Source organism: Lepidochelys kempii, chromosome 23, assembly GCF_965140265.1.
Source record: "Lepidochelys kempii isolate rLepKem1 chromosome 23, rLepKem1.hap2, whole genome shotgun sequence".
NCBI lineage: Eukaryota > Metazoa > Chordata > Testudines > Cheloniidae > Lepidochelys > Lepidochelys kempii.
In genome coordinates, this window is record NC_133278.1 from 12,715,959 (window position 1) to 12,743,339 (window position 27,381).

General features: G+C 47.0%; 1 protein-coding gene across 5 annotated transcripts in view; it reads right to left on the minus strand.

The window, feature by feature from the left end:
* The window catches only part of NTN5 (netrin 5), a 32,307-nt gene that overhangs the window by 4,090 nt on the left and 836 nt on the right, over positions 1–27,381 (minus strand). Inside the window, exons 1-5 of one of the 5 annotated variants that reach the window (XM_073322023.1) lie at positions 23,814–23,858; positions 2,959–3,926; positions 2,412–2,600; positions 2,158–2,307; positions 574–657 (exon numbers count right to left, since the gene is read on the minus strand). In XM_073322023.1, coding sequence (XP_073178124.1) covers positions 574–657; positions 2,158–2,307; positions 2,412–2,600; positions 2,959–3,895 — 1,360 coding nt within the window. In that variant the 5' untranslated portion in view covers positions 3,896–3,926; positions 23,814–23,858. Of the gene's footprint in view, positions 1–573; positions 658–2,157; positions 2,308–2,411; positions 2,601–2,958; positions 3,927–12,224; positions 12,395–23,813; positions 23,859–27,381 lie in introns of those variants that run through there. The other 4 variants (XM_073322022.1, XM_073322021.1, XM_073322024.1 and 1 more) reach the window with 4 other exon arrangements.

The following is a 27,381-nucleotide window of genomic DNA, read 5'->3' on the forward strand; positions in this document are numbered from 1 at the left end:
TATGAATTACATTTCCCACTTCCTGGCATGCTGTACATCATGGCGTACTAGCTATAACATCACTTCCCGCCTACAGCCCCTGGAACCTTGAAACTCCATTGGGGGAGGGTCTTCTTTATAGGTATCCCAACAAATGTGATCAGCCATATGCCCCCTCCTAATATTCCTCTCCTCTTCCCATTGTCCTCTTCCCCCCATTTCCTTCTTCTGACCTCTCCTGCCTGCCCCGCTTCCATCCCCATCTGCTAGGTGCCCCCCTTCCTCGGCACCCTCCCAACTTCCCCTCCACCAGAGCAGGCATATTGGGTTGGTTCATGCCATGAACCCGCCGGCTCTGCGACCCACACTGCATTGCAGCACAGCCTCCACCGTGTCTTACCAGCAAGATTTGAACCCTCCCCCCAAAGCCATGGCTCTCTGTTAGTCACGCTAAAGGTGCGGCTTTCCCTAGCTGGCAGCAGTAGTAGGCAGTCATCCTCCCTACAGAGCCTTGCACTGGGTGGAATGACACTGGTGGGGGTGACTGCTCCATCCTGAGGCTGGGAAATGGGAGTGGGGATTATGATGCCCAACCTTTGATCCCTCTCATCCTGCCCCAGGCACCTGTGTTCCACTCCAAGGGGTAGGCAGCCGTGGTGGTCATCACTTCTTGAATGCCTGGGAGAGAAGGATGGAGGGAAGAAGAGAGGGAGAAAGAGAGAGATGTGTGGATTTAATAAGCATGATCCTGCCACCCCCTCCCTGTCTCATGCGTGTAGAGAGCAAGGTTCGCTCATGGAACATGCAAGAGAGGCTGCCACTAAGTGTGTTCCAGGTGTGTTTCTTGACTGTTTGCCAGGACAGATTGAAGTCATGAGCTATGATATCACTTCCTGAATTAGTGTCTGCACTTCCTGGATGGATGGATGACTCACTTCTAGAGTTATGATGTCACTTCCTGAATGACACTCTCTCTCTCTCTCTCTCTCTCTCTCTCTCCCCCTTCCACCATCGGAGGTGGGACATCCTGGAGCGCTAGACTTCCCAAAGTGCCAAACGCCAGGCCACAGTGCCAGATCCATGGTGTCACTTCCAGAATTAACAATGCCCGCCGCCCAGGCTCAGTTTGGGGTGGGCCTTCCTGGAGTGCATAACACCACACGCCACACCCCTGGAGAGCTCTGAGGTCATTTCTTGACTGAGCTCCTCCCACACAGGCAGGACTTCCTGAAGTGCCCTGAACCAGAGCTCAGATCCAGAGATATGACCTCACTTCCTGAATTAGCATCTCTCTCCCGCCCCTGCCCCGCAAAACTCCCAGGAGGTGGGGCTTCCTGAGCAGGATCTGATGCGTGGATTAATTGGTGGGCAGGGCTTCTATGTTACAAATGGTTACCTTATTGAACAGAATATAGGACCCCACCTCCTTACGGTATTGAATAGAAAATAAAGGCTCTGCAGTTACCACATTCAATAGAATACACAGGCCCAGCCTGGCTACCGTACTGAGCAGTATATATGGGCCCAACCCAATTACCAAACTGAATGGAATATATGGGCCCAGACTGCTTACCGTCCAGCACACAATATACAGGACCTACCTGGTGGCCAAGCCTTGCCTAGTTACCATATTGAACAGAATATATGGGCGCTGATTAATTACCATATTGAACGAATATGCAGCCCCTCCTGGTTACTTTAGTGAACAGAATACAAGTCCCAATTTGTTTACTGCACCTAACTAGGGTGGCCAGATAGCAAGTGTGACAAACAGAGGCACTTTCTTTGTGTCTGTGTGTGTTTCAGTTGCCTATATGAGACAAAGCCCCTAATATTAGGACAGTCTGGTCACTCTGTACTGAAGAGAGTATAAAGGGACTGACTGGTTACCGTATTGAGCAGAATATATGGGCCCAGGCTGGTTACCCTGTTGAGCAGAATATATGGGCCCTTCCTGGTTACCATATTGAGCAGAATATATGGGCCCAGGCTGGTTACCCTGTTGAGCAGAATATATGGGCCCAGCCTGGTTACCGTATTGAGCAGAATATATGGGCCCTCCCTGGTTACCGTATTGAGCAGAATATATGGGCCCTTCCTGGTTACCGTATTGAGCAGCCTACATGAGCTCTGTCTGTGGGATTATACTCAGCCAGTAAACCTAAGGGGCCGACTTACGGAGGCAGGGGGCGTGGGCAGTGCGGCTCTGCTGAAAGCCCTGGGCGCAGCGGTTGCAGGTGAGCCCGGTGACACCCATCTTGCACTGGCACTGCCCTGTGGTCTGGTTGCACATGGTGCCGACTGCTCCGATGGGGTGACACTGGCAGGCTGGGAAGGAGACAGGCAGGGTTAATGTCTGTCCCAGCAGCAGGCCTCACAAGGGGTGGGGACATGCTGCAAGCTTCCCCACAGCAGTGCCCTGGGTGGCTCACCCTTGCAGGCCCTGCGGCTGGTGATGGGCCGGCCCAGGTCACGTTTGAAACCCGGCTGGCAGTAGTGACAGTGCCGCCCAGCCGTGTGGTGCCGGCAGTTCAGGCAGACGCCCCCGCTCTTGCGCCCCGAAAGCTTGTACAGCTCCATGTTGAAGCGGCACCGGTGCGCGTGGCGGTTGCATTCGCAGGCTGTGGAGACAGTGGGGCAGAGGTGGGGGAGTCGTCATTCCAGGGACACCCAGCAGGGGGCGCCTCAACCACCAGCCAACCCCGCCCATCCTTTGCTCGGTGCCCCTCAGTCCCGACCCGCAGCCTCCTCCGACACTGCTCTCCCAGCCCTGGGCGCCCCGCAAGCTCTGTCAGGGCCCCTCAGTCCTGAGCCACAGCCTCCTGCCAGCTCTCCCAGCCTGTGGGGTCTCTGGGCTCAGAGGGACCCTGCCCCGGCCTGAGCTACCCGCCATCCCCGCTAGGGGTCTCTGTGCTGAGAAGGACCCTTGAGCTGCCCAAGTGCCCAGCCCTTGGCAGCCGCGCACCCCCCGTCACTCACCCACGCACTCGTGAGCCTCGCTGGGCGTGGCCCGCTGCCAGGGCCGGTCGCAGTAGAAGGCCCTGCAAGTCTCGCACTCAGGGCCGGCCGTGTTGTGGCGGCAATGGCACTGGGGGGCGCCGCTGGGCCCAGTGGCCCCGCACCGGGCAGCGTGCCCATTGCACCGGCACCGGCCCCCAACCTGCAGCTCCGACACCCCGTAGGAGGCTTCCCGGCCCCGCAGCCCCAGCCCCCGGTGCCTGCGATCCAAGGCCACCCGCAGGTCAGTGGCCGTCACCCAGTCCTGGAGCACTGGGCTGTACTCGAAGGCCTGGGCCCAGGGGCGGCCGGCTAGGGGCATGAAGGCTACCAGCCCCCCCACCAGCGGCGTGGGGTCCGTCTGGGCGGCGGTGCAGATGGCCTCATGTTCCAAGGCCTTGCTGACGGCGGAGGCCGGGGGCAGCCCGTAGGCCTGGGGGCAGCGGGCGGAAAAGAACTGGAAAGGGGTCCAGGAGTGGCCGTGGTCTGTGGATTTGTAGAGGGCCAGGGAGTGGGGGCGGGGGGAGCAGAAGCGGAGGGCCACGTAGAGCAGCTCGAAGCGGCCCCCCAGGGCCAGGGTCAGGCTGGCGTTGGCCACTGGCCCCGACTGCCAGCAGGTGGCCTCGCCGCCCGCGTCGGTCAGGTGGGCGGCGGGGTGGGCGGTGGCAGGGTCGGCCCCGTCGCAGAGGCGGCACCGGCGGGACGAGGCATCGCCCGGGTGGCGGAAGACGCACAGGCGCTGTGGGGGGCGGCCGCAGGTGGCGGAGGCCTGGACAGGGCGCCCGGCGGCCAGGTCGGCCGGCTCCGGGAGGCAGTAGCGGGGCCGCCGGGCGGCATCGTAGCAGGGGTCGGAGGTCAGGCCCAGCAGGGCCAGCTGGAGCGAGAGCAGCACTCCCAGGCCCCGCCAGACGCCAGGCATGGCCAGGTGGTCAGTGCCGGGACGGCATCACCTGGAGAGACAAAGACAGGAGAGGGTGAGGGGCAGGGTGGGCAGAAGACGGCCTGCAGGAGCCAGCCCCAGGCCCACCCGCTTGCCAAAAAGCAGGTGCCTTCTCATTCCTTCCCCACTCTAGGGATAGCTGTGGTGGATCACAGAAACAGCTGTCACACAGCAGGACTCTGCCGCAGCCATATCCAGTGGCGGTGAGTTCCACAGGCTAACCGCTCAGCAGGCTGGATCTCCTTCGCTGTCGTGCCCCACGTGTTCTGCCCTGAAGCAGGTGGGGCCCAGGGGACCGTCTCTGACCCACTTGCTCCAACTAACACCTTCCCCACCCAGGGCAGACTGCTGCTTCTGGGACACCAAAGCCAGAGCTTATGCTCACCAAAGCCCTGGCTGGGATGCTTATGCACCAAAGCCCTGGCTGGGATGATTTAACTGGGAATTGGTCCTGCTTTGAGCAGGGGGTTGGACTAGATGACCTTCTGGGGTCCCTTCCAACCCTGATATTCTATGATTCTATGATTCTATGATTCTCAATGACCTAGTGGAGTAGCTCCATTTGCCAGCTCCAGTCAGCTGTAGTAGGCTGTTACCCTCGAGCTAAACCAGACACAAAAGGGCTACAGAACATACGTAGCCAGTGTGTTACATACACCACCATGCGGCCTCCCATAGAACCCAGGAGTCCTGACTCCCAGCCCCTCCCCATAACCACTAGACTCCACTCCCCTCCCAGAGCCAGGGATAAAACCCAGGAGTCCCGGCTCCCAGCCCCCAGTTCTAACCATTAGCCCCCACTCCTCTCCCAGAGCTGGGCTTGGACTGGTGCTCAGAGAATTATCTTTGTAGCTTCCTGCTTGGGGTGTTACATGCAGGGTCTAAATGATCAGCAGATTTTGGGTGAGCAGGGCAGGAATGAATTTCTCCCCCAGCTCAGCTAGGCTAGGAATTCTGTGGGTTGGGGGGGAAAGGGTCATACAGCTGGGCTCACTGCAGCGGCAGGCCGGCAGGGGTCTGGGGAGCGCGGCCAGTCCATCCCCACCTGCGCTCAACCAGACCCGTGGTGACTGAGCCCTCCCCAACGAGGGTTTGTCCAACCTGGTCCTACAATCATAATAGGGCCCCATGCCCAATGCCGGTGCCCTGCTCCGGCCCCTGTGAGCCCCCTCTTAATATCCACCCTAGATCTCCCTTGCCGGGAACAGATCGCAGCCCGTCTCTGTCCCACATGGAGCCCAGCTGATCCCTGACCTCTTTACGCCCCCCTTGAGCTGGGATACATCCCCCTTCCCCCCTCAGCAGGGATAATCCTGCGCACCCATCTCAGCTGTTCCTCCCCTGACTGGTCCTTTCGCCCGCCTGGGGAAGCCGGAATTTGGGGCTGTCTCACCTGAACCAGCCTCTGCCACTGTGGGACACACCCGTTTTCGGCCCCTGGCCCAGGAGGTCGCTTTGATCTCACGCCAATCTCCAGGCGTCCCAGAGGGGTAAGGGACCGGGTGGAACTGACCGGCCACTGGTCCCCCTAGGATCTAGGCATCTGCATGCCCCAGGCTTGCTCCAACCTGCCCTGGTCCTGGCTGCGGCCAGTCTGGAAAAGGTTAACAGGGCCCCACCCCGGCAGCCCCAGCTCGGTGCTAATCCGGGTGCGTGACTGCTGTGAGAAGAGGCCCTTTAAATCCAGACTCTCACGGTTATTAAGGGCTCATCGGCTTGTTTCTGTCCTGATTCCCGCTCCCCCTCCAACCCACCCAAGCCCCCTTCCCTCTTCCCTGGGGGTGCTGATGGGGAAGGGGTGGATCTGAGAGAGGGTCCGCTGGCAGCTGGAGTCAATCCAGGATTAAGGAGGCCTCTGGGTTGAGATAGGAGGGGTAAAGGACACCCACCCAGCCAGCCACCGCACGGAGAGCCCCAAATGATCCCCAGTGGGAACAGCTGGCTCAGGAGACCAGGGATGGGACACAGGGCCTTTCCCCTCTAGGGGGTGCCGGCTGCTATCTGGCCCCAGGGCAGGGCACCAGCTGGCTCAGGGGTGGGGAATGGGGCACGGGGCCTTTCACTTCACACAGAGAACTGGTTCTGATGCAGCCACAATTTTGCAGGGATAAAATAGTGAGGACCCCTGGGTTCTGTTTCCCACTTGGATCCTCTGTGTCCACGTGTAAAACTCTGGTGGGGCCCCGATCTCGGCGACTCTGTGTCTGGGCAGCACCCGGCACAACGGGGCCCCGATCTCAGTGCCTCTGTGTCTGTGCCCGGCACGACGGGGCCCCAATCTCAGTGACTCTGTGTCTGTGCCCGGCACGACGGGGCCCCGATCTCAGTGACTCTGTATCTGTGCCCGGCACGACGGGGCCCCAATCTCAGTGACTCTGTCTGGGCAGTGCCCAGTGCGATGGGGCCCCGATCTCAGTGACTCTGTGTCTGGGCAGCGCCCGGTGCGATGGGGCCCCGATCTCAGTGACTCTGTGTCTGGGCAGCGCCCGGTGCGATGGGGCCCCAATCTCAGTGACTCTGTGTCTGGGCAGGTCTCGGCACGACGGGTGCCTGATTGTGACCAGAAGGAAATTCTCTTATTCTGCATTAGCCCGGCCAGACACCTGTCTCTGCCTCCCTGTGTCTCTTGGACACTGATCGATGACTCAGGGGTGCTAAGTCTGGGATTAGGTCGTCGCAAATTCTTGATTTTCGCTGCGTTCCTGCGCGCCATGTTAAGTAAACACCTTCGCCCCCATCTGGGCCCCCCACCCCCCAACTCAGCTCCCGCCCCTCCAGGGCAAGAAAATATACAAACTGCCAGGAACCACTCCCAATCGAGAGCGCTCTTCTCTGAGCTGCGAGCTTCCCCACAGCACTGCCCCAGCCAGGGACTCCAGTGCTGTGAGCTTCCCCGCAGCAGTGCCCTGCACATCCTCCTGCCCGATCCTCTCTCTATCTCAAGATCTTGCGGCTGCCAGCATCCTCCAGCGCTGGGCCCAGCTCCCCACGCCCCCCAGCACAGCCCCTCTCATGTCTGGCAGGCTCTTCTGTTTGATTCATGGCAGCTGGGATTTTACACTCGGGCCCATCCCACTGCTTCTTCCAGCTATTTATCACCCCGGGGGAGTGTGGGAATGGGAGCCAATGGTTAGAGCGAGGATGTGGGGGTGGGGAGTCAGGATGCCTGGGTTCTCTCCCTTTGCACTGGGAGGGCAGTGGGAGCTATTGAGAAGCCCCCCAGGTGGGGCAGACGTGCTGGGAGCCATAAGTCTGTGCCCAGCTCTGATTTCCCTGATTGCTAATTGCTGAGGCCAGCTCTAATTGTTAACATTCCTGCAGGGCTGGGAGGTCCCTGTCTTCGCTCTCCTGGGGCCCATCCCACCCCGAGCACCAGACCCCAGCCCCTCTGGGTTGGGGGTTACTGGCCCTGGATCAGAGGCCTCAGCCAGGCCAGGTCCAGGAGCACCTGGGTTGCCAGGGAGTGGATACTGTCATTGGGTAGGACCTACAATAATAATGGGACATGGCGCAGGAGCATGGGAGGGCAGAGGGGGAAGGATGGGACCCTTTCTAAGCACCCTATCTCCCCTGGCCCACTGAAACTCGCTCTCAGCCTCCCCCTGAACCTTCCCCCTAAACTCACCCTCATGTCCCTGAACCTTCCTCCTAAAATCCCAGTGACCACTCTGAACGCAAACATCACCCAATCGTTTCTCAGTTTGGGACATGCTGGCTGCACACTGATAACGATTATTATGAGCTGCCCAGACACAGTCACTGAGATCGGGGCCCCGTCGGGCCGGGCGCTGCCCAGACACAGAGTCAGCGAGATCGGGGCCCCGTCGGGCCGGGCGCTGCCCAGACACAGAGTCAGCGAGATCGGGGCCCCGTCGGGCCGGGCGCTGCCCAGACACAGAGTCAGCGAGATCGGGGCCCCGTCGGGCTGGGCGCTGCCCAGACACAGAGTCACCGAGATCGGGGCCCCGTCGGGCCGGGCGCTGCCCAGACACAGAGTCAGCGAGATCGGGGCCCCGTCGGGCCGGGCGCTGCCCAGACACAGAGTCACCGAGATTGGGGCCCCGTCGGGCTGGGTGCTTCCCAGACACAAAGTCGCCGAGATCGGGGCTGAGTTCCGCCAGACGCTGCCCAGACAGAGTTGCTAAGATCAGCGCTTGTCGTGCCGGGTGCTGCCTAGACACCGTCATTCGAGTGGACCTAGGCATCGGATGGGCTGTGACAGGTGGCCAATAGAGGCACCCAGCGGGTGAGGGATGAGCTAAGCAAAGGGTTTAACAGGTCTCTCAGCTCCCTCTTGGTGGGAGCGGTCCTGGAACTTTTGCAGTTTTTCGCCTGTATTTGATTTCAGGTTGAAAGAAAGAAAGAAAGAAAGAAAGAAAGAAAGAAAGAAAGAAAGAAAGAAAGATTTGGATGTAGGAAAGTGTGAGTGAAAGAATAAACGCAAGAATGAAGGAAAGAAATAAAGGACAGAACCAATGGATGAAGGAAAGAAACTGCACCCAAAAGTGTGGCAGACGACTGAAGGAAAGAATGAATGAAGGAAAAAGAGTGAGGGAAACATATAGGAAAGAATGAATGGACGAACAGAAGAAGCAAAGAAAAGAAGGAAGGAAGGAAAGAATTAAAGAGAGAGTGAACAAATGGGAACTGACGGGAGAAGGAAGAATGAAGGAGACACAAAGAAGGGAAGGATGGATGGATGGATGGATGGATGGATGGATGGATGAGGAAAGAGCTGAGGAATGAATGACAAAAGACATAAAGCCAAAAGAATCAAAGAAAGATGGAAGGAAATGAAGAAAAGAGGGAAGAATAAAGCGACGGAAGGAGGGAAAGACGAGGAGGCCAGTGGAGAAGAGCAGGAGGCCACCAGCAGCGAGCAGCTTATACTGGGCTGGGGGAGATCGGGGTGTGGGGGAAGCTGTCGGCATTAGTTTTTTGGGGAGCTGTTGGGGGTGGGGGTGGAGGGTGGATCTGGGGCCCAGCATTAGCCCTGGTTGGGAAATCGCTGCATTCAACAAGCGGGTCAGGATGGAAAGTCATTCATTAGTCCTGGGGGCTAAAGGGCTGTGGTTAATAATGGCTATCTAATCATTAATGATTATTAAAAATGAATTGATTATTAGCATCAGTTGTTAATGGCTAAAAGCATGAGTGCTATTACTAGCCAACATATATTTATTAATAATTATGCATCAGTGTTGATAACACATGGCCATCCATAATGAGATATATACTAACATGGTTAGTTAATACTTAATAATTATGTATAATTGGCAATTAATATTTAGTGACAAGTAGTAATTGCTAACAAATAAAAAATGAATAATCACCAATAACTAGCAATCAATAATAATTACTAACACATAATTAGCAATAGACAATTGCCAAATATTTAATTAGTGGCAATTAATACTTTCTAATAAATAATTAGAACTAACTGCTAACAAAAAATTAAACAATCAGTAATAATTACTGGTAATAATTCATAATTGCTAATGAATGTGACAATACTTGCTAACAAATAATTAGCAATAATTAATAATTACTTACAGTTAACTAGCAATAGACAATTGCTAATAGTTAATGACAATACTTACCAATAAATAATGACAACTAACGTCTAATAATTAGCAATCAATTACTAGCAATTATCTATCATGACTAATGAATATTTCATGACAATTACTACTTGATAACAAATACTTTGCAATTAATAACAGTTAATAAATATTGATGTTTAATAAACAATCAATTATTGTTATTAATAAAGAACCTAACACAGTTACTGGGAATTAATTACATAATAATACTTACTTATTATAAGTTACATGTAGTTATATTATATTATATTATATTATATTATATATATAATATATTATATTACTATTACTAAATATTAACAAATAATGAGTCGCACGTGGTAAATGGTGATGCTATAAATGAGCTATAAGTAGCCAATATTTGATTAATAACGAATAGTAACAAATAATTGAAGACAATTACTGATTGTCTACAATTAACTATAATAATATTAATTAATAAACTGAATGGCAGCAACTACATAATCAAATGTCAATGAGCAAATATCAGTAAAGTGGTGCTATTAGCCATTGTTAATACATATGCACTAATTAGTATGAAGGACAAAACAAAAAATAATGGAAATTAATATTAACACCATAAAACGGACGTTATTAACAATGTCACATTCAGTAGTCATTATTAAATGTGACACCTATTACTGACAGTAATGTACGTACAAGTGACAGTAATTATTAATTGCTATTAAAACCTGGTGTTGCTTTTAGTAACCACTAACTTCTGTTAGTAATATTTAAAAGCAATTCATATTATTAATAATTGTGTATAACCAATGTCAAAATCATTATTAAAAGCTACCTTACTAATATTCAAACTCTATTACTGACAGTAATAATTGGTGTGTAATGAGTAGCCATTATTTATTATTAGAACCTATCATTGCTCTTTACTGTGAATACTGAAAAGATATTCATGAGGCCAGCAATTGTTCATGTGTGACAGCCGTTATTAATCCTTATCAGAACCTATCCTTGCCTTCTATTAATTACTACTATTGAAAATCTATTCAGATTTGTAATCATGTGTGTAATTATTAAGTATTATTCAAATTGATCCCTGATCTTTATTACTAACTAATCTGTGCATTCTATTCCTATTTGCAATCATTTGTGTAGAGCAATAATTGTGACTCATTATTAAAACCTAGCGTTGCAGTTTGTTAATAACTAATATCTGAAATCTATTAGGATCTGTAATCATGTCTGCGATTATTTTTATTAGGCAGTTAGCCCTGATCTTTACTCATAACTAACTTTTAAACGCTATTCATCTTAGCAATCCTTTGTGCAAAGAAGCCATTATGGATCGCTAGGAAAATCTAGCCTTGCTCTTCATTAGTTACAAATCTTTAAAAGCTGTTCCTGCGTGCCTAATAACCCCTTCACAATAATGTTACAGATTGCAACGTGGTGCTGAGGGACTGTGGGGGAGAGAGAGACACAGGGGGGAAGTGGGTGACACTGAATCATCTGGGTTATACAGATGGTTGGGGGATCTGATGAAGCAGTGGTTCTCAACCAGGGATACATGTATCCCTGGGGGCATGCAGAGGTCTTCCAGGGGGTACATCAACATCAACTCATCCAGATATTTGCCTAGTTTTGCAACAGGTGACAGAAAAAGCACCAGCAAAGTGAGTACAAACTAACATTTCATACAATGACTTGTTTATACTGCTCTATAAACTATCCACTGAAACACTTTTGTCTGAATCTCTGAATCCAGCGTGCCGGAATGGGGCCAGGGAACATTGAGGGCTCCAGATCAGGAACTCCCACGGTTTTTGCTCTTCTGTTCAGCGGTGGCATTTTCTCCAACCCCCGGCTCCCCATTTCAATCCGCACCCCCATGTTCGCCGACTGGCCAATAAATGACCAGCAGCGTGTTGTCTGCACTAATGAACCGCGCAGGGGAGCTGCCCTCATTAGATTAGCTGCTCAATAAATCTTTCCAGTCCGCACCGTCCTTCCCGAGAGGTGGAAGAAAAGGACGGGCCCAGAGACACTGGTGAGGTTGTGGTATCTCACAACTCCGGAAGGATGCAAATCAGCACACACGCACAGATGCAAAAAACAAGTCACAGACACACCCACCCACCAAAAAATACACACAAGCAAAAAGAACCATACAGCCCCCTGCAAACCTACACATGACAACCCTCCCTAAGCAACTAGACAGCAAAAAACAACACCCCCCCCCCAAAAAAAAAGTACACACAAAACACACCACACATACTGCACACACAAACCTACACAGGACAAACACCCCTCACAAAAAAAGCAAACAGACAGCTAGAACCAACACCTCCCCTCCCAAAAAAAACCCCTACATCCAAGCAAAAACACACTCACACACGAATCTACACACAACAACCACCCAGCACACCAACAACAACACCCAAGCAAAAACAAAACAACCCCCCCTCCCCCGAAAGAAAACTTTTTTGGAGGGCTCTTTCTTTTAAACAAAGAGGAAACCCACCCACCTGAGCCAAACACCTGAAGCACCTGCCTATCCTGAAACTTCCCCCCCACCCCCGGACACCACGTGGCTCAGAGCCAGCGCTGGCCAAGCGAGGGCAGAAATGCTGCGCCGCGGCCCTGTGAGATGCTTGTGCCAGGTGCCCAGGGACCCAGGCTTCCCCGATCTCGGCCACGCCTTGTGGACCCTGCGCTAACACAGCTAAGTAACCGACGGATATTACCACAGCTCGTGATCAGATTCCGCCCCTCCCAGGGTGCAGACAAAGAGGTAAGCCTAGGAGGAAACAGACAGACACATACAGCAAAATCTGGACTCCCCTTGAGATCAGCTGCTCAGCGTCCTGTCTCTGTGGCTAACGTCTCTGATCTGCACGCTCCTCGCCAGCACTGTCAGCTCTACAGCCGGGAGGCAGGTGGGGACGAGGGGCCCGACCCTGTGACCCGCTAGATCAGCAGCCAGCTACTTCTGGGCGAGATTCCCAGCCAGCGTCAATCAGCCATAGCTCCACTGGACTCAATGGGACCCGATCCCCAGCCAGTCTACGCCAGGATGAGTCAAAAGGGAACCCTAGGAATAGGCAGCGCGAGTCAGAACTGAGTCTGGATCACAAACGAGGCCTGTCTAGCCCAGTGTCCCATCCCTGACCATGGCCAGAGCTGATGGTTCTTATCAGTGACACTCAGACCTCAGGGATTCAGGAGCTGAATCAGTGATCAGCATTACCTGAAAGAGCCATAGCAGTGTGAACTCATTGTTTCATTTACTACAGTACTATTCATATTTAAACAGTCTGATGAGGAAATATGTAAGTTTATACAACGAGAGCTATAATTCTCGCTGCAAATGAGTTAATAACTTAGTGCAAGTTGGTAACTTCACTGGTTAAGAACACAGTAAAAGCATCCAGATGGGTAAATAACTTAGATTAGTTAAAAATGAAATCAGACAGTGTTTTAATACGATGTGCTGCAGAGAGCCACAGGAGACATGTTAAAGAGCCACTGGCAGCTCGCGAGCTGCAGGTTGAGCCCGTCACTGCTTCAGATGAAGGCCGAGAAACACGCACATCTGATCAGGCCCAGGGCAGAGGCCCACTCCCACGAACTCCCATGCTGAGCTCTGAGTTAGTCCCATCAGGATCCGCGGCCACGTAGCCATCAGAGTGATTAATAAACCAAGGCATATTATTTCCCTGAAATCAGAAACCTTCTCGGGCTGTAGGCCAGAAAAACCTGTAGCCTAGAAAAACCCACAGAGGGAAACTGACCAGAACAAAGGGGGTGTATGTGTGTGTGTGTGAAATTGACAAGATGCCCAGGTGAAACCGACTCAATTATTTTCACTGTCCAGAGAGGTAGGGGCCAAACAGAGAGCGTCAAAGATGCAGAGGGAGGGGAGATCTGACTCTTCTCACTCAAACACCAGCATAGACTAGAAACAACCATGTCAAAACACGCGTGAGGGGAGTTTAAAATCAAAGTTGGGATTCAAGTTTTCCAAAGTCACCTAAACACCTTTGAAAATTGGTCCCTCTGACTTTTGGTGGGATTGAAGGCTCCAAATGAACTGAAGTGCTTTTGAAAATATTGCCCTGCTATCTTTCTAAAAAATCCACTGGGACTCAACCAGAACTGCACCACCTGATGAAGGTGTCACCGGATCAACCAACGTCGCTTCCTTGGATTCCCACTCGCTGAGAACCAGGCCCTGGTGAAGTTTCTTTTACAACCTGAAAAGACCTCTTTCAGTTTATTTAAACTTTTCTTCATTCAGTTAGGATTTCCCCCCTCATCTTTCATTCATCTTGTCTTCTTCTCTCTTAAAACCCTCCTCCTTAAAAAAATAAAAGTAACCCCTCCCCCCAAAAACCTCCTCTCTTTCCCTCTGATTCCTCCCTAATGATTGGAACTTTCCAAATTCGATTTTCCACTCCTCCCGTAACCTTCACCTCCCCCCATCATCACACCAGATTTTCCTTCTGTTTCACCATCTGCCATCACTGAAGGCTGTTAAGAAGAACCTCCTGTAGGCAGTGAGATATTTTTCAAATAACATGACACTGCCTTGTATATAGAATTCAAGCGAAAGAAAACTGGGATGGCCTTCTGTTAAAAACTATCCCAAAATATCAGAGTCTGAATAACATTCAGGGATTCAGAACGGGAAGGCGAGGTTTTTATTTGTAGGGGGTTTCAAAAAGACCTAAATCCCCAAACCCGTGCTTCTAAAAAACCAACCAACCAAACAGGTGCTTTGAAATACTGTGCCCAAATTTGTGATCAGTTTTTAGGGTCAGGGATTCACTCAGCAAAGATTCTTCTCTCTGAATTTTCTTGGGACTTGCTGTCCCATTTCAGAATTTAAAGTTAAATGTATGTTTTTTTCTAGTCTGCAGGACCAGCCCCTCAGCTGTGGTGAATGAGGGCAAATCAGTGAACTCCTTCTAAAACATCAGCGGTAAGGCATCAACCCAGACTGCACAAACTGCAAGAGAATTTTTGAAATTTGCCATCGTTTGTTTAGCAACAGGCATCTTGGATTTTACAAAAACACCTGCCACTCAATCACGGCATTAGTTTTGACCTTTTTTTGCACCTGTTTTCATGGCAAGTCTCACTTACAATGACAGGAATTGTGTGAGGCGGAGGAATAAAATATATTTTTGCTACAACGCAAGCACAAGTCAGCTCCAGGGTAAAAGATGAGCTTCAATAGTGCCCTCAAAGTGCAGATTCAAGCTCTTTGCTATGTAGGAAAAATATAACGCCCCCTCCTCCAACCGTCAGTGCTTCCCCATGACGAAAGGATGGATTTCCTGAGGAGCGCCACTTCCATCTCTTCATTTGTTTACATGATAGAATTAAATTAAAGAATGGATCCTTTAAGAAATGAAACACACGCGTGAGTCTTCACTTTTGTTACTGGAACAACACAAACTTGCTGTTAGAAAGGGTCAAAAATATTTTCCACCAGATCTGTTTTCTATTGGAAATTCCAATGTTGTGGAAATCAAAATTATTGTGGGGGGATGTGTCAATTTCAAGGAAATTTTAGACAGGGAGATGCCCAAGTGAATTGTTTCAACTTTCTCATTATGCTCTGACAAAGTTGAAACGTTCTGAGTTTATTATTTTGGTGCATTTTGTTTTAGCTTTTATATTATATTATTATTATGTTTATATAATACTGTATTATTCATAGAATCATACAATCATAGGACTGGAGGGGACCTCGAGAGGTCATCTAGTCCAGTCCTTTGCACTCATGGCAGGACTAAATATTAACTAGACCATCCCTGAGAGGTGTTTGTCCAACCTGCTCTCATCTTCAGTGATGGAGATTCCACAACTTCCCTGGGCAATTTATTCCAGTGTTTAACCACCCTGACAGGAAATTTTCCCTAATGTCCAACCTAAATCACCCTTGCTGCAATTTAAGCCCATTGCTTCTGGTCCTGTCCTCAGAGGTTAACGAGAACAATTTCTCTCCCTCTCCCTTTCATGTACTTGCACGCTGTGATCATGTCCCCTCTCAGTCTTCTCTTTATTTTAATATTATATTTTATATATTTAATGTAACATATTTAACATATAATATTAAATATAATCTATAGAACATATATAAGATATATTATATATAAATTTAAGCTCTAATGTATAGTATATACATATTTAAGATCTGATTATATATAAAAATAAATATAGTAAAACTCTAAAATTATAGCTATTTTAAGCTCTAAAATGTTATATATATATAAGATCTAAAGTAATATATAGAATATGTATATATTTAAGATGTAATCTCCAGAATATATATTTAAGACTGAATATAAATACTAAAGTCCAAACAAAATGAATCAAAACAATCCAGTCAATATGGAATGTTTTAACCTTATCAAAAATCAAAAGTTTCAATATTTTCAAAACAAATCATTTGGCTGGGCCTGGAATTGACATTTTTCAGAATTTGTGTTTTGTGGGAAATTTCAGCTTTTGGTTCGGACTCTGAACAGGCTCCCCCGCCCTCCCCCAGATGTCAGAATTTCCGACATAACAGAAAGTCCTGTTCCCCACCAGCCCTGGCAATCAGACTGCCATGCAACGGAGTGAAGAATGATTGTTGCAGCTAAAGTCGTTTAAAAAGAATCGGATCTTCAGCTGTGTCGATCAAACGGCTCCGAACAGCAGAGGCCAAAGAAGAGGGTTATCGCAGGTGCGACCAGCAGCTAGACACTCAATCTCCACTTCTGAAAATCGCCCCCATAAATCATGTTCATTGAGCCACAAAATGGGATGATGCCTTTTTTTAAGTTTGCCATCTTTTGGTTTTTTTTAAAGCAACAGGCCTCTTGTATTTCACAGAGACAAAATCCCCTCCCACCCCCTCTGCTGTACCTGCCGGTGTTACAATTAACACACGAGAACCACAACAGATGGCTGAGTTAAATCTATTTCTCCTCTCGGTGACCAAGACCGGGCCAAATCATCAGCCGTGTCTAAATCGACGTAGATCCGCTAACTTTCACGAGGGAAAAAAAAGCTAAAGAATTGTCAGCTAAAGAATTGGCCCATTTCCCCCATTCCAGATAAACTTTCTCCAGGCATGAAATGATATGTTTCCACCAGCCGAGGACCTTTGCAACTGGTTTCCTTTGGGCCCAATTCTGTTCTCATTTACACTGCCAGAAATCCCGGAGTTAGTGAGAGCAGACTCCTAACCACTCAACCCGCCTCTACTTCGATCCTGGGCCTAGAAGGAATCGGCAAGTGCATTGCTAACGAATGGCCTGGTGCCTAGAAAGAAAGATGAGTCCAGAGGAAGGAGCAAATTTCACATCAGCTCCCCTGGTGCCTTTCCATTTCACGCATCAACACCGAAATATTCCCCCTCGCCCCGAGCCAGATGTTCTGAGGCACCCCTGTAGGGCAGAGTGACGGGGAACATAAATCATTTTAAAAACAGTCCCCCAATGCCCTCCGACCAAAAAAACTTCATAGACTCCAAGGGACCACTGTGATGAGCTCTGACCTCCTGGATAACGCAGGGCCGAGAACATCCCCTAGAGAGGAGCATTTAGAAAAACATCCCGTCTTGACTGAAAAATTGTCGGTGACGGAGAATCCACCACGACCCAGGGGGAACTGTTCCAATTGCAATGGCTAGTCACCCTCCTTGTTCCACCTTATTTCCAGTCGGAATTTGTCCAGCTTCCGCTTCCAGCCACATTAGACCTTTGCTTGATCGACAAGCCCGTTATCCAATCTTTGTTCCCCACATTGGTACTTCTAGACTAGGATCAAGTCACATCTTAGCCTTCTCTTCGTTAAGATTCAACTTTGCAGAAGATCACACCCTTGCCTACAGAAAATCCCATGAGCTAGGCCAGAGGCTCGCAGCCTTTCCAGACGATGGGACTTTCAGGAGCCTGATTTGTCCTGCGTGCCCCCAAAGTTTCACTTCACTCAGAAACGACTTGCTTCCAAAATCAGAACTAAGAATACAAAAGCGTCCCAGCCACACGATTCCTGGAAACCAGCTGACTTTCTCGTTTTTACCATATTGTTATAAATATTGTACTTACTGGACAGGAATATAAATATTGTACTTACATATCTGTGGAGAGTACCTAGAGCTGTATAAAGAAGTCATTGTCTGTAGGAAATTTTGGTTTGTCCTGACTTCGCTAGTGCTTTTTATGTCACCTGTTGTAAAACTAGGCAAATATCTGGATGAGTTCATGGACCCCCTGGAAGACCTCTGGGTACCCCCAGGGGTATTCGTACTCCTGGTTGAGAATAACTGAGATAGGACCTTTTGAATTTGTTCCTCTCATGATTTGGGTGACAAAGAGACTTTCTGGTTCTTCTGATAAATCGGGGGGGGGGGGGGCGGATGCATTTTTAGTTAAAAAAATTTTTTTTTTTGGTGACATTTTTCATTGCACCCAAAAGTTGGAATTGTTTGTGACTCAGGGTTGAAGGAAACGTCTCCCTTCAAAGCTGAGCATTTTTAAAAACACAAGGCGATTTCTGAAGGAAGAGACGCTTTCAATTGAAAAAGCAAAATGATTTGGTTAGAACATGTCTAAACGAAACATTTTGGGGGGAGGATTTTTTTTTTCATTTTTTTCTTGGACCGGAAGAATTGAATGAAATTGACACAAATGCACAAATTGTTTCCATGGCACCAAAACTGTGCCTCCCCCCTGCCTCCCGCTTGCCCCCCCCCTTCTCCCTGAATGGGAATAGATAGATAGATAGATAGATAGATAGATAGATAGATAGATAGATAGATAGATAGAGGGGTGGATGAGGATAGATAGATAGATAGAGGGGGTGGATGGAGACAGATAGATAGACAGGGGGTGGACAAGGATAGATAGATAGATTGACTGACTAAGTCAGGTAAATACATAAGAGGAAAAATGAAACCGCTGCTAGGTAACAAATGACCAGCACTGACTGATACATTAAGTCCAATAGTTCATTACCCAGCTCCTGAGGGGCGGACTTCAAGTGGGGGAGAAAGCTGGGGTCACGGATCCTGGATTTCTTCTGTGCCCCGCTGCCCACTCCAACCTGGCTGAGCCCTGGTACCGCTGTGAGGACCAGAGACATTCAGCAGAGAACAGGGACTGTGCCCCAGTTGTTCTCTAAAGAACAGCTTTATCACAGACCCTGAGGTGGGGTAAATCAGCCCCAGTGACCCCGTGGAGCTCCGGCCGAGAGACACTAGCTGCGCGTCTGGTCTCCTAACGCTTTAAATCTTCAAAGCACTGACTGGTCTTTCCCTGCTCCACGAGCTACTGGGGTCACATTTCCCAGCTCTCCAGTGATAATTTTATCCCTGCTGAGGGAAAGATAAACATTGTTCTGCGCTACCCTGAACTCTCTGGGGACCGTATCGTGGTAACTCGCTAGTGGCCGCGCTCTGATGATTATTAGTGCCTGCTCCAGATTAGCACATAGAATGAAGACTCACTGAGATCGGATTTGAGGCCCTGTCGCACCGGGCACTGCCCAGACACAGTCACCGAGATCGGGGCCCCGTCGCGCCGGGCGTTGCCCAGACACAGAGTCACCAAGATCGGGGCCCTGTCATGCCAGGCGCTGCCCAGACACAGAGTCACCGAAATCGGGGCCCCGTCGCGCCAGGCGTTGCCCAGACACAGTCACCGAGATCGGGGCCCCGTCGCGCCGGGCGTTGCCCAGACACAGAGTCACCGAGATCGGGGCCCCGTCGCACCGGGTGCTGCCCAGACACAGTCACCGAGATCGGGGCCCCATCGCGCCGGGCGCTGCCCAGACACAGAGTCACCGAGATTGGGGCCCCGTCGCGCCGGGCGCTGCCCAGACACAGTCACCGAGATCAGGGCCCCGTCACGCCGGGCGCTGCCCAGACACAGAGTCACCGAGATTGGGGCCCCGTCGCGCCGGGCGCTGCCCAGACACAGTCACCGAGATCGGGGCCCCGTCATGCCAGGCGCTGCCCAGAAACAGAGTCACCGAAATCGGGGCCCCGTCGCACAGAAACAAAGTGAGAAAAATATTTCTGGAGAACTCAGTAGAGTTTGATTTTAGGATATTTAAAAACAATTATGCAGAGCACCTGCCACCATCTATTTTAATTCAATAATAATGCAAATGAATAATAAAGTACATAAAATAATATTAAGTATTGATACCATAAATAAAAATGCATCATTAGCAATTACGTATCATTTGTATGACCAATAATAGTTTAATAATAGAAATACGTTAAATAATAAATTATATAAAGTAGTTATCAGTAATATAAAATAATAAAAGAATCATGAAGAATGATAAGGAATTGTGTATTGTCTATATTATCAATTTAAATTAAATGATACATTATATAAAATAATTGCTGCTCATATGAAACACTGAATATAAAAATAACCTGCCTTTGAAATCTGGTCTAACTGAAATCCCGGCTGCGACATGGGGACATTCAAATAAATGACCCCAAAGCAATCACAACCAGACGACCATTCTAGTGCTATTGGCGAATTCTGCAAATATTAGGGGCGGACGGCGTAACCAACGAACAAGACCGGGACTCGGCAAACGCTAGCAGAAAGAATCTTAGCGAAAGAAAGATTTGCTTCGCCGGGCCCAGTTTAAGAGGTTCGGCGGGCACGGCGTGTTTACAGGCCCTGGGAATTGATGGCAGAAGAACACGAGGCAGAAAAAGAAGACGTTGGATTCATGACGTGGTGGCTCCAAGCACCTGTCATCCCCAAAGAGATGAGCAGAGGATGGCACAGAACAGACCCCGCTGTGGCTGCAAACCTCCAGTAAGGGAGATGCCACGTAAGAACAGAAAATAACAACAGCGAGGAATCGTGTCATGATGTATTGCCTGTAACACTGATGACAATGTCAACATAATATAATGACACGAGACATTCATGAGCCCCGTTTTCAGTGGGTAGCCAGCACTGGTTCTACAAGCAATCTCTCCCTGTTCTTTTGGCGCGATGACCGTCTCTCTTGCTTCGTGCCCGCGGCCCAGTGTTTCTGCCCCCACCCTGGGTTGTGGGGCATTTGGGGGAAATTCTCTGCTGAACAGGGCAGAGTAGATACTTAGACTCTATAGCCCAGATAGTCAAATGGGTTTAGGTGCCTAATTCCCATAGGACTGGACACATGGGATGGGGTCGGGGGGAGATCCCCAGCTGGGGTAAATTGGTTGTTGCCCCATTGGAGTTGACAGGGCCCATGGCTGTTAGGCCCCCCCACAGTTGTGAGGTTCTGGGCCTACGAAACAAGGAAATTATTTCTAGCCCCTACAGGCCAGGATGTGTAATTACTGCAGTTAGCAATTCCAAGCAATTTGTAGTCATCTGGCTAAACGAAATAAGCTATTGCTTGAGTGTTAGCACGGGCAATCGTAAGTAATATGATCATCAATGTATAAATACTCATTAACTAATTAATTATTAACTAACTATTAACGTTACTATTAACAATTTTAAGCTATAATTTATTAACATTATCACTAACAATATTTAGTTATTGTAGATTAATATTTAATGATATCATAGAGGACATTTATTAATTATTAGAACTAGTTTTTATTATTAACAACTCTAACCTATAGTTTGTTAATATTATTACTAACAGTCACATTATTATAGATTATTATTTTATGAACTACCAGGGGTTATTTATTAATTAATATTAAAAATGCTAAAAGATAATTAATTAATAGTATTAATAATCTTACATTATAGAGTAATATTTTATGAACTATCAGTAACTACTTGCTAATTACTATTATACATGAATTATTAATTTATCAACAAGTATACACTATAGTTTATTAATATTACTAGCTAGCTTAAATTATTATAATATTTATGAACTATCAGAGGCTATTTATTATAACTAATTATTACTGTATTATTATCAACTATAAGCGATAATGTATTACTTTTATTATTAAGAAATGTAAATTATTATATATTAAATGTTTGATTTATGAACTATCAGAGGTAATTTATTATCACTTATAATTATTAACTAATTTTAATATATTCTTAGTAACAACTCTAAGATATAATTTATATCACTAACAATCTTAAATAATTACAGTTGAATATTCTATGACTTACCAGTGCCTATTACTAATTATTAATTATTAGCTCTTTATTAATAAATATAAGCTATAGTTTCTTACTTATGTTCAGTTTTTATGCATTAATATTTTTACCTACCGTCAAAAGCTGTTTATTCTTATAAACAATCATACACCACTATTTGTTTCCAACCCTCTAGACTGATTAATTATTAGTATTATTACTAAAAATCATAGGCTAATTATTTATTATTCCTAATATTTTTATAATCACTTATTATGCATTGATGTTATTACTAAACATCATAAGCTAATTATTTATTATAATTCATTATTTCTACTACCAGTTAGCTTAGGCTACTCTTTTATTAAGCTTATTAAACATTCTAAAATATAATTTATTAATAAAAATCTTAAAGTACAATAAATTCTTGTTATTCCTAGTCAAATGGATTATTAATTATTGGTTCTGTTCCAACCTCACATTACTGTTTATTTCAAATTTTTAACAACCGTCACAGGCATTTCTTCTTCTATAATTATTAATTATTATTAAATATCTAAAGTGATCGTTGATTATTACGAACGATTCTAACCTATTTTTTATTATTAATAATAGTTCTATGCTGTTAACAAATATTTATAAATGTATTATATTTTACTCTATTAATTATGTATTAACCATCATGGGCAATTATTTGTTATTAACAAGTACATGCTGTCAATTACTTATTAATAATCATTCTACATTAGTATTAAAGAATATGTACTTACTACTAATTTTAGATTAGTACAATACAAATGTAATAATAATATATCACTAAATAACAATAAGTACTTAATCATTGTAGTTTATTAATAAATAATACTGTTAATAATTCTAGCTAATTTATTATTAACATTAGCATTGCTGTGATATTCATTAAATAAAAGTAGAAATAATAATTCTAGACTGATCATCATCAATCTGATTATCGATGATTCTAAGCTATGAATGAATTTATTATTAATTCTAGCCTTATAATAATTCTTATTAACAAACCTAAACTATTGCTCAATTATTATGAATTCTAGCCTAGCAATAATGATTCTTCTGAACAATTCTGGGGTATTAATTAATTAATTACTTGTTCTGAATGCTAGTGTAACCGTAAGAATTCCTATTAACAATTCAAGACTATTGATTAATTATTATTATGAATTCCAGTTTAATACTAATGATAATAATTCTTAGTAACAATTTTAGGCTATTTATTATTCATATTATGTGTTCTCTAATGTGTATCAGTTATTACTATTAGTCTAATAATAATAATCACTATTCTGAACAATTCTAGGTTATTTAATATTATTCACTTTAACTTAGGTTTTCTTATACTGTTATTATGACACATTATCGGCCTTTGTCATTATTAATATACATTTCTCAGGTGTTAGTAAAACTCGGCTCGGAGGATGATCACTCTTGTTAGCCCGTATAGAGTTTTTTAACAGGATTAATTATATTCACGCTCATTCCAAGCTGTTAAGCTTTCTGCCATTAAGAATGTTAAATTGCTATTTAGTATCATTATTAACGAATCTCGGCTACTCTGTGTTACTGTTTGTTAATATTCCCACCTCTAGACCCTGCTGATTTATTCTCCTTTCGCCACGCTCCTGGGTCGCTCTTACGAGCCGTTCCAGGCCATTGGCTTCCCCCCCGGCAAAGGCTCTTAAACCCGGATTCTGTCCACAGTGCACCTAGCTCGGCCCGCGGTCGGTCATGCTACGCTGTCCCCAGCTGCCCGCTCACCGCAAGCCTCCATCCTTTCCCCCACCGGGGTGCTGAGAGCCATTGAACCAAACTGTAAACCCTGGATAGGATGGAAACCACAGCAAGCCAGGGGCCCCCCAGCACCGCTGCCTCCCGCCTCTCTTCCTGCTTCACTCCAGCCCCGAAAAGTCTCAGCACGCCCCCCTCCTGCCCCCCAAACTCATCCACGCCAGCGTCTCCCCTCTCCATGTGCTCCCCAACTGGCCAGCGCCTGGGGCCTGTTCCCCCAGGGCCCAGATTTCGCAGCCCTCGGATCACCCAGGGTTTGTTTGCTTTCAGTTAGATCCTAGGTTTACAAGACCCCACCATCCCGCCTCTTTGCCCAGTTTACAAGCCCTGGGGTCTCGGCTTCCACGCGAGCTGACGGCCCAGCTGAAATCAAAGCTTTATTACCTCCGCGCGGCTCCGATTTGTTCAACCTCCGACGGGAGAAGGGGAAACGGCCGGGTGAACTGTGAAATTGGATGTTGTTTTCTAAAGAGCCCGCCCCTACTCTCACCACTAGACCCCAGTCCCCTCCCAGAGCCACGGAGAGAACCCAGGCGTCCTGGCTCCCACTCCCCCCTGCAGTAACCATTAGCTCCCACTCCCCTCCCACAACTGGGGATAGAACCCAGGAGTCCTGGCTCCCAGCCATCCCCCACTCTAACCACTAGACCCCACTCCCTTTGGTTAGAGCAGGGAGGGTGGGGGGCAGCCAGGACTCCTGGGTTCTATCCCCAGTTCTGGGAGGGGAGTGGTTACAGCAGAGGGGACTGGGAGCCAGGACACCTGGGTTCTATCCCTGGCTTTAGAAGGGTAGCGGGGTCTAGGAGTTAGACCAAAGGATCACATACTTTTTAACCCCTTCCTACAGCATTAGCGAAAAACATTCACAGCCCTTTGATTTCTCACCTTCGGCCCTGCTCGGAGCACAGGTGCCCACGGCTCCCACTCGTCTCATTTCCTCCAGCCGTGAATATCTTCTCCCTTCCTACCCCGCCCCTACCCACACGTCTCCGGGTCCCACACACCCCAACCCACCCTGGGCCCGCCCTAGCTAATACCCTAGTATTGATACTAACACCCATAGCCTGTTGCAGCTAATACCCCAGTATTGATACTAACACTCATAGCCTGTTGCAGCTAATACCCTAGTATTGGTACTAACACCCCTAGCCTGTTGCAGCTAATACCCCAGTATTGATACTAACACCCCTAGCCTGTTGCAGCTAATACCCCAGTATTGATACTAACACCCATAAACTGTTGCAGCTAATACCCCAGTATTGATACTAACACCCCTAGCCTGTTGCAGCTAATACCCCAGTATTGATACTAACACCCATAGGCTGTTGCAGCTAATACCCTAGTATTGATACTAACACCCATAGCCTGTTGCAGCTAATACCCCAGTATTGATACTAACACCCATAAACTGTTGCAGCTAATACCCCAGTATTGATACTAACACCCCTAGCCTGTTGCAGCTACTACCCTAGTATTGATACTAACACCCCTAGCCTGTTGCAGCTAATACCCCAGTATTGATACTAACACCCCTAGCCTGTTGCAGCTAATACCCTAGTGTTGATACTAACACCCCTAGCCTGTTGCAGCTACTACCGTAGTGTTGATACTAACACCCCTAGCCTGTTGCAGCTAATACCCCAGTATTGATACTAACACCCCTAGCCTGTTGCAGCTAATACCCCAGTATTGATACTAACACCCCTAGGCTGTTGCAGCTAATACCCTAGTATTGATACTAACACCCCTAGCCTGTTGCAGCTACTACCCTAGTATTGATACTGACACCCATAGGCTGTTGCAGCGAATACCCCACTATTGATACTATCACCCATAGCCTGTTGCAGCTAATACCCCAGTATTGATACTATCACCCAGGGCCTGCTCCAGCTAATACCCCAGCATTGATACTGGCACCCTGAGCCTGGTCCAGCTAATACCCCAGTATCGATACTAACACCCTGAACCTCCTAGAGCTAATGCCCCAATATTGATGGTAAAATCCCAAGTATGTTGCAGTTAATGCCCCAGCACTGGTACTAACATCCTGAGCCTGATGCCTGGATGGAGCTAATCCCTCAGCCTAATGCAGCTGATACCAAAGGATGGGTACACACTGAGCCCCAGGCATAGGGAGGAGAATGGGGGGTCCTGGCGCAAGGGATGGGCACCCAGAGCCCTGGCATGGAGGGAGGGGACACAGAGCCCCTGGCATGAGCGGGAGCAGATAGGGGGTGCAGGGAAGTCCCTCAAATGCGGGGGCCAGGAGGGTGGCCCCCAGGGGCTTGGGGGTGCACAGAGTCTGGGGGGATGCAGTGAGCTGAGCCGACAAGCAACAAAACTTGCAACCCTCTGGTGCTAAAATATGAGCTAATGGTGTCCCCCCCCGGCCCCGGCAGCTGGCAGAGACACCACGTGTGTGTGTAGGGGAGGCTTATACTGTAATACCCACCCCCCAGCACAGGAACACCTTTCTTTCTTTCTTTCTTTCTTTCTTTCTTTCTTTCTTTCTTTCTTTCTTTCTTTCTTTCTTTCTTTCGTTTCCATTTCCCACTCATTCTCTTCTTCTTTCTCATTCAAAATGTTCTATTTTTCATCCTCTCTCTTCCCCCCTTTTCTGTTTACTGCATTAGTTCTTTCCTTTTTCATTCTTTCGTTCCCTCTCGTCTCTCGTTCATTCATTCATTGTCCCTTTTCATCCTCTCTTTTCAATTTTCCATTCTATCTTCCTTGGGTCATTTGTTCTCTTTCTCTTTTCCATTAATTCTTTTCTGATTTGCATTAATCTCCAGTTAGTGTCTGTTTCATTCATTCATTCGATATTTCTTTTCAGTTCTGTTTCATTCACTCTCTTTTGCTTTCATTCTTTCTTTCCTATTTTCAATTTTTCTTTTTCATTTTCTAATTTCTCATTCATTTCTTCATTTTTCTTTTTTCATCCATTCATCCACCATTTCTTTTCAAATTTCCATTCATTCTCTCTTTCTTTCAGTCCTTCTTTTCTGTTTTTCATTCTCTTTATCATTCATTCTCTAGTTAAGTTTTTCATTTTTCTTTTTCATTCTTTATCTTTGCTATTTTTCATTAGTTCTTTTTTCTTTCATCCATTTGCTCTTTCTTTCTTTTCTATTTTCAATTCTTTCTTTTTCATTCATTTTTCTTTTCCAGTCTTTTCTATGTTTCCCTTTCTTTTTTTATTCATTCTCTGTTGTCTAGTAAATTTCCTCCTTTTTCTTTTTCTTATTCAGACGATATTTCTTTTCAATTTTTCATTCATTCTTTTTTCTTTCATTCATTCTTTTTTCTTTCATTCATTCTTTCTTTTCTAGTTTTGATTCGTTCTCTTTTTTCACTAATCCATTTTTTTCATTAATTCTTTTCTATTCTTCCTGTTCTTTTCCCCACTCTTTGCCTTCCTAACACCTTCTTTCTCTCCATCCATTCGCTAATTTATTTTTTCATTTGCTATTTTCATTCTTTTTGATTTTTTGATTCATTCGCACTTTTCAACCCATTTTCGCTTTTTCAAACATTCATTCTTAGCTATTTTTCATTTCAATCTCCCTCTCAATCTTTCTTCTCGGTTTCAATCGTCTTTTCACTTGTTCATTCTTCATTCACTTTTCGCTAATTAATTGATTCATTCTCTTTCCTGTTTTTCATTCTTTCTTTTCTCCTTTTACAGCCTTCTTTCTTTCTTTTCATAGTTTCATGTCTTTCCTCATTTCTTCATTCGTTCTTTCTCTCATTCACACGCACATTTCCCAGAGAAACTCACCTTCCATTTCTCCTTCATCCTGCGCTCTGCACCCACCGGGAGTTGATGCCCAACTCACCCCGAGTGGCCAGCCCCGAACTGTGTGTTGGGGCTTCTGGATCTTACCCCTCCGCGCCCCATTTATGGGACCCAGAAGTCCTAGCCCCGGCTCTGGGAGGGAAGTGGGGGCTAGTG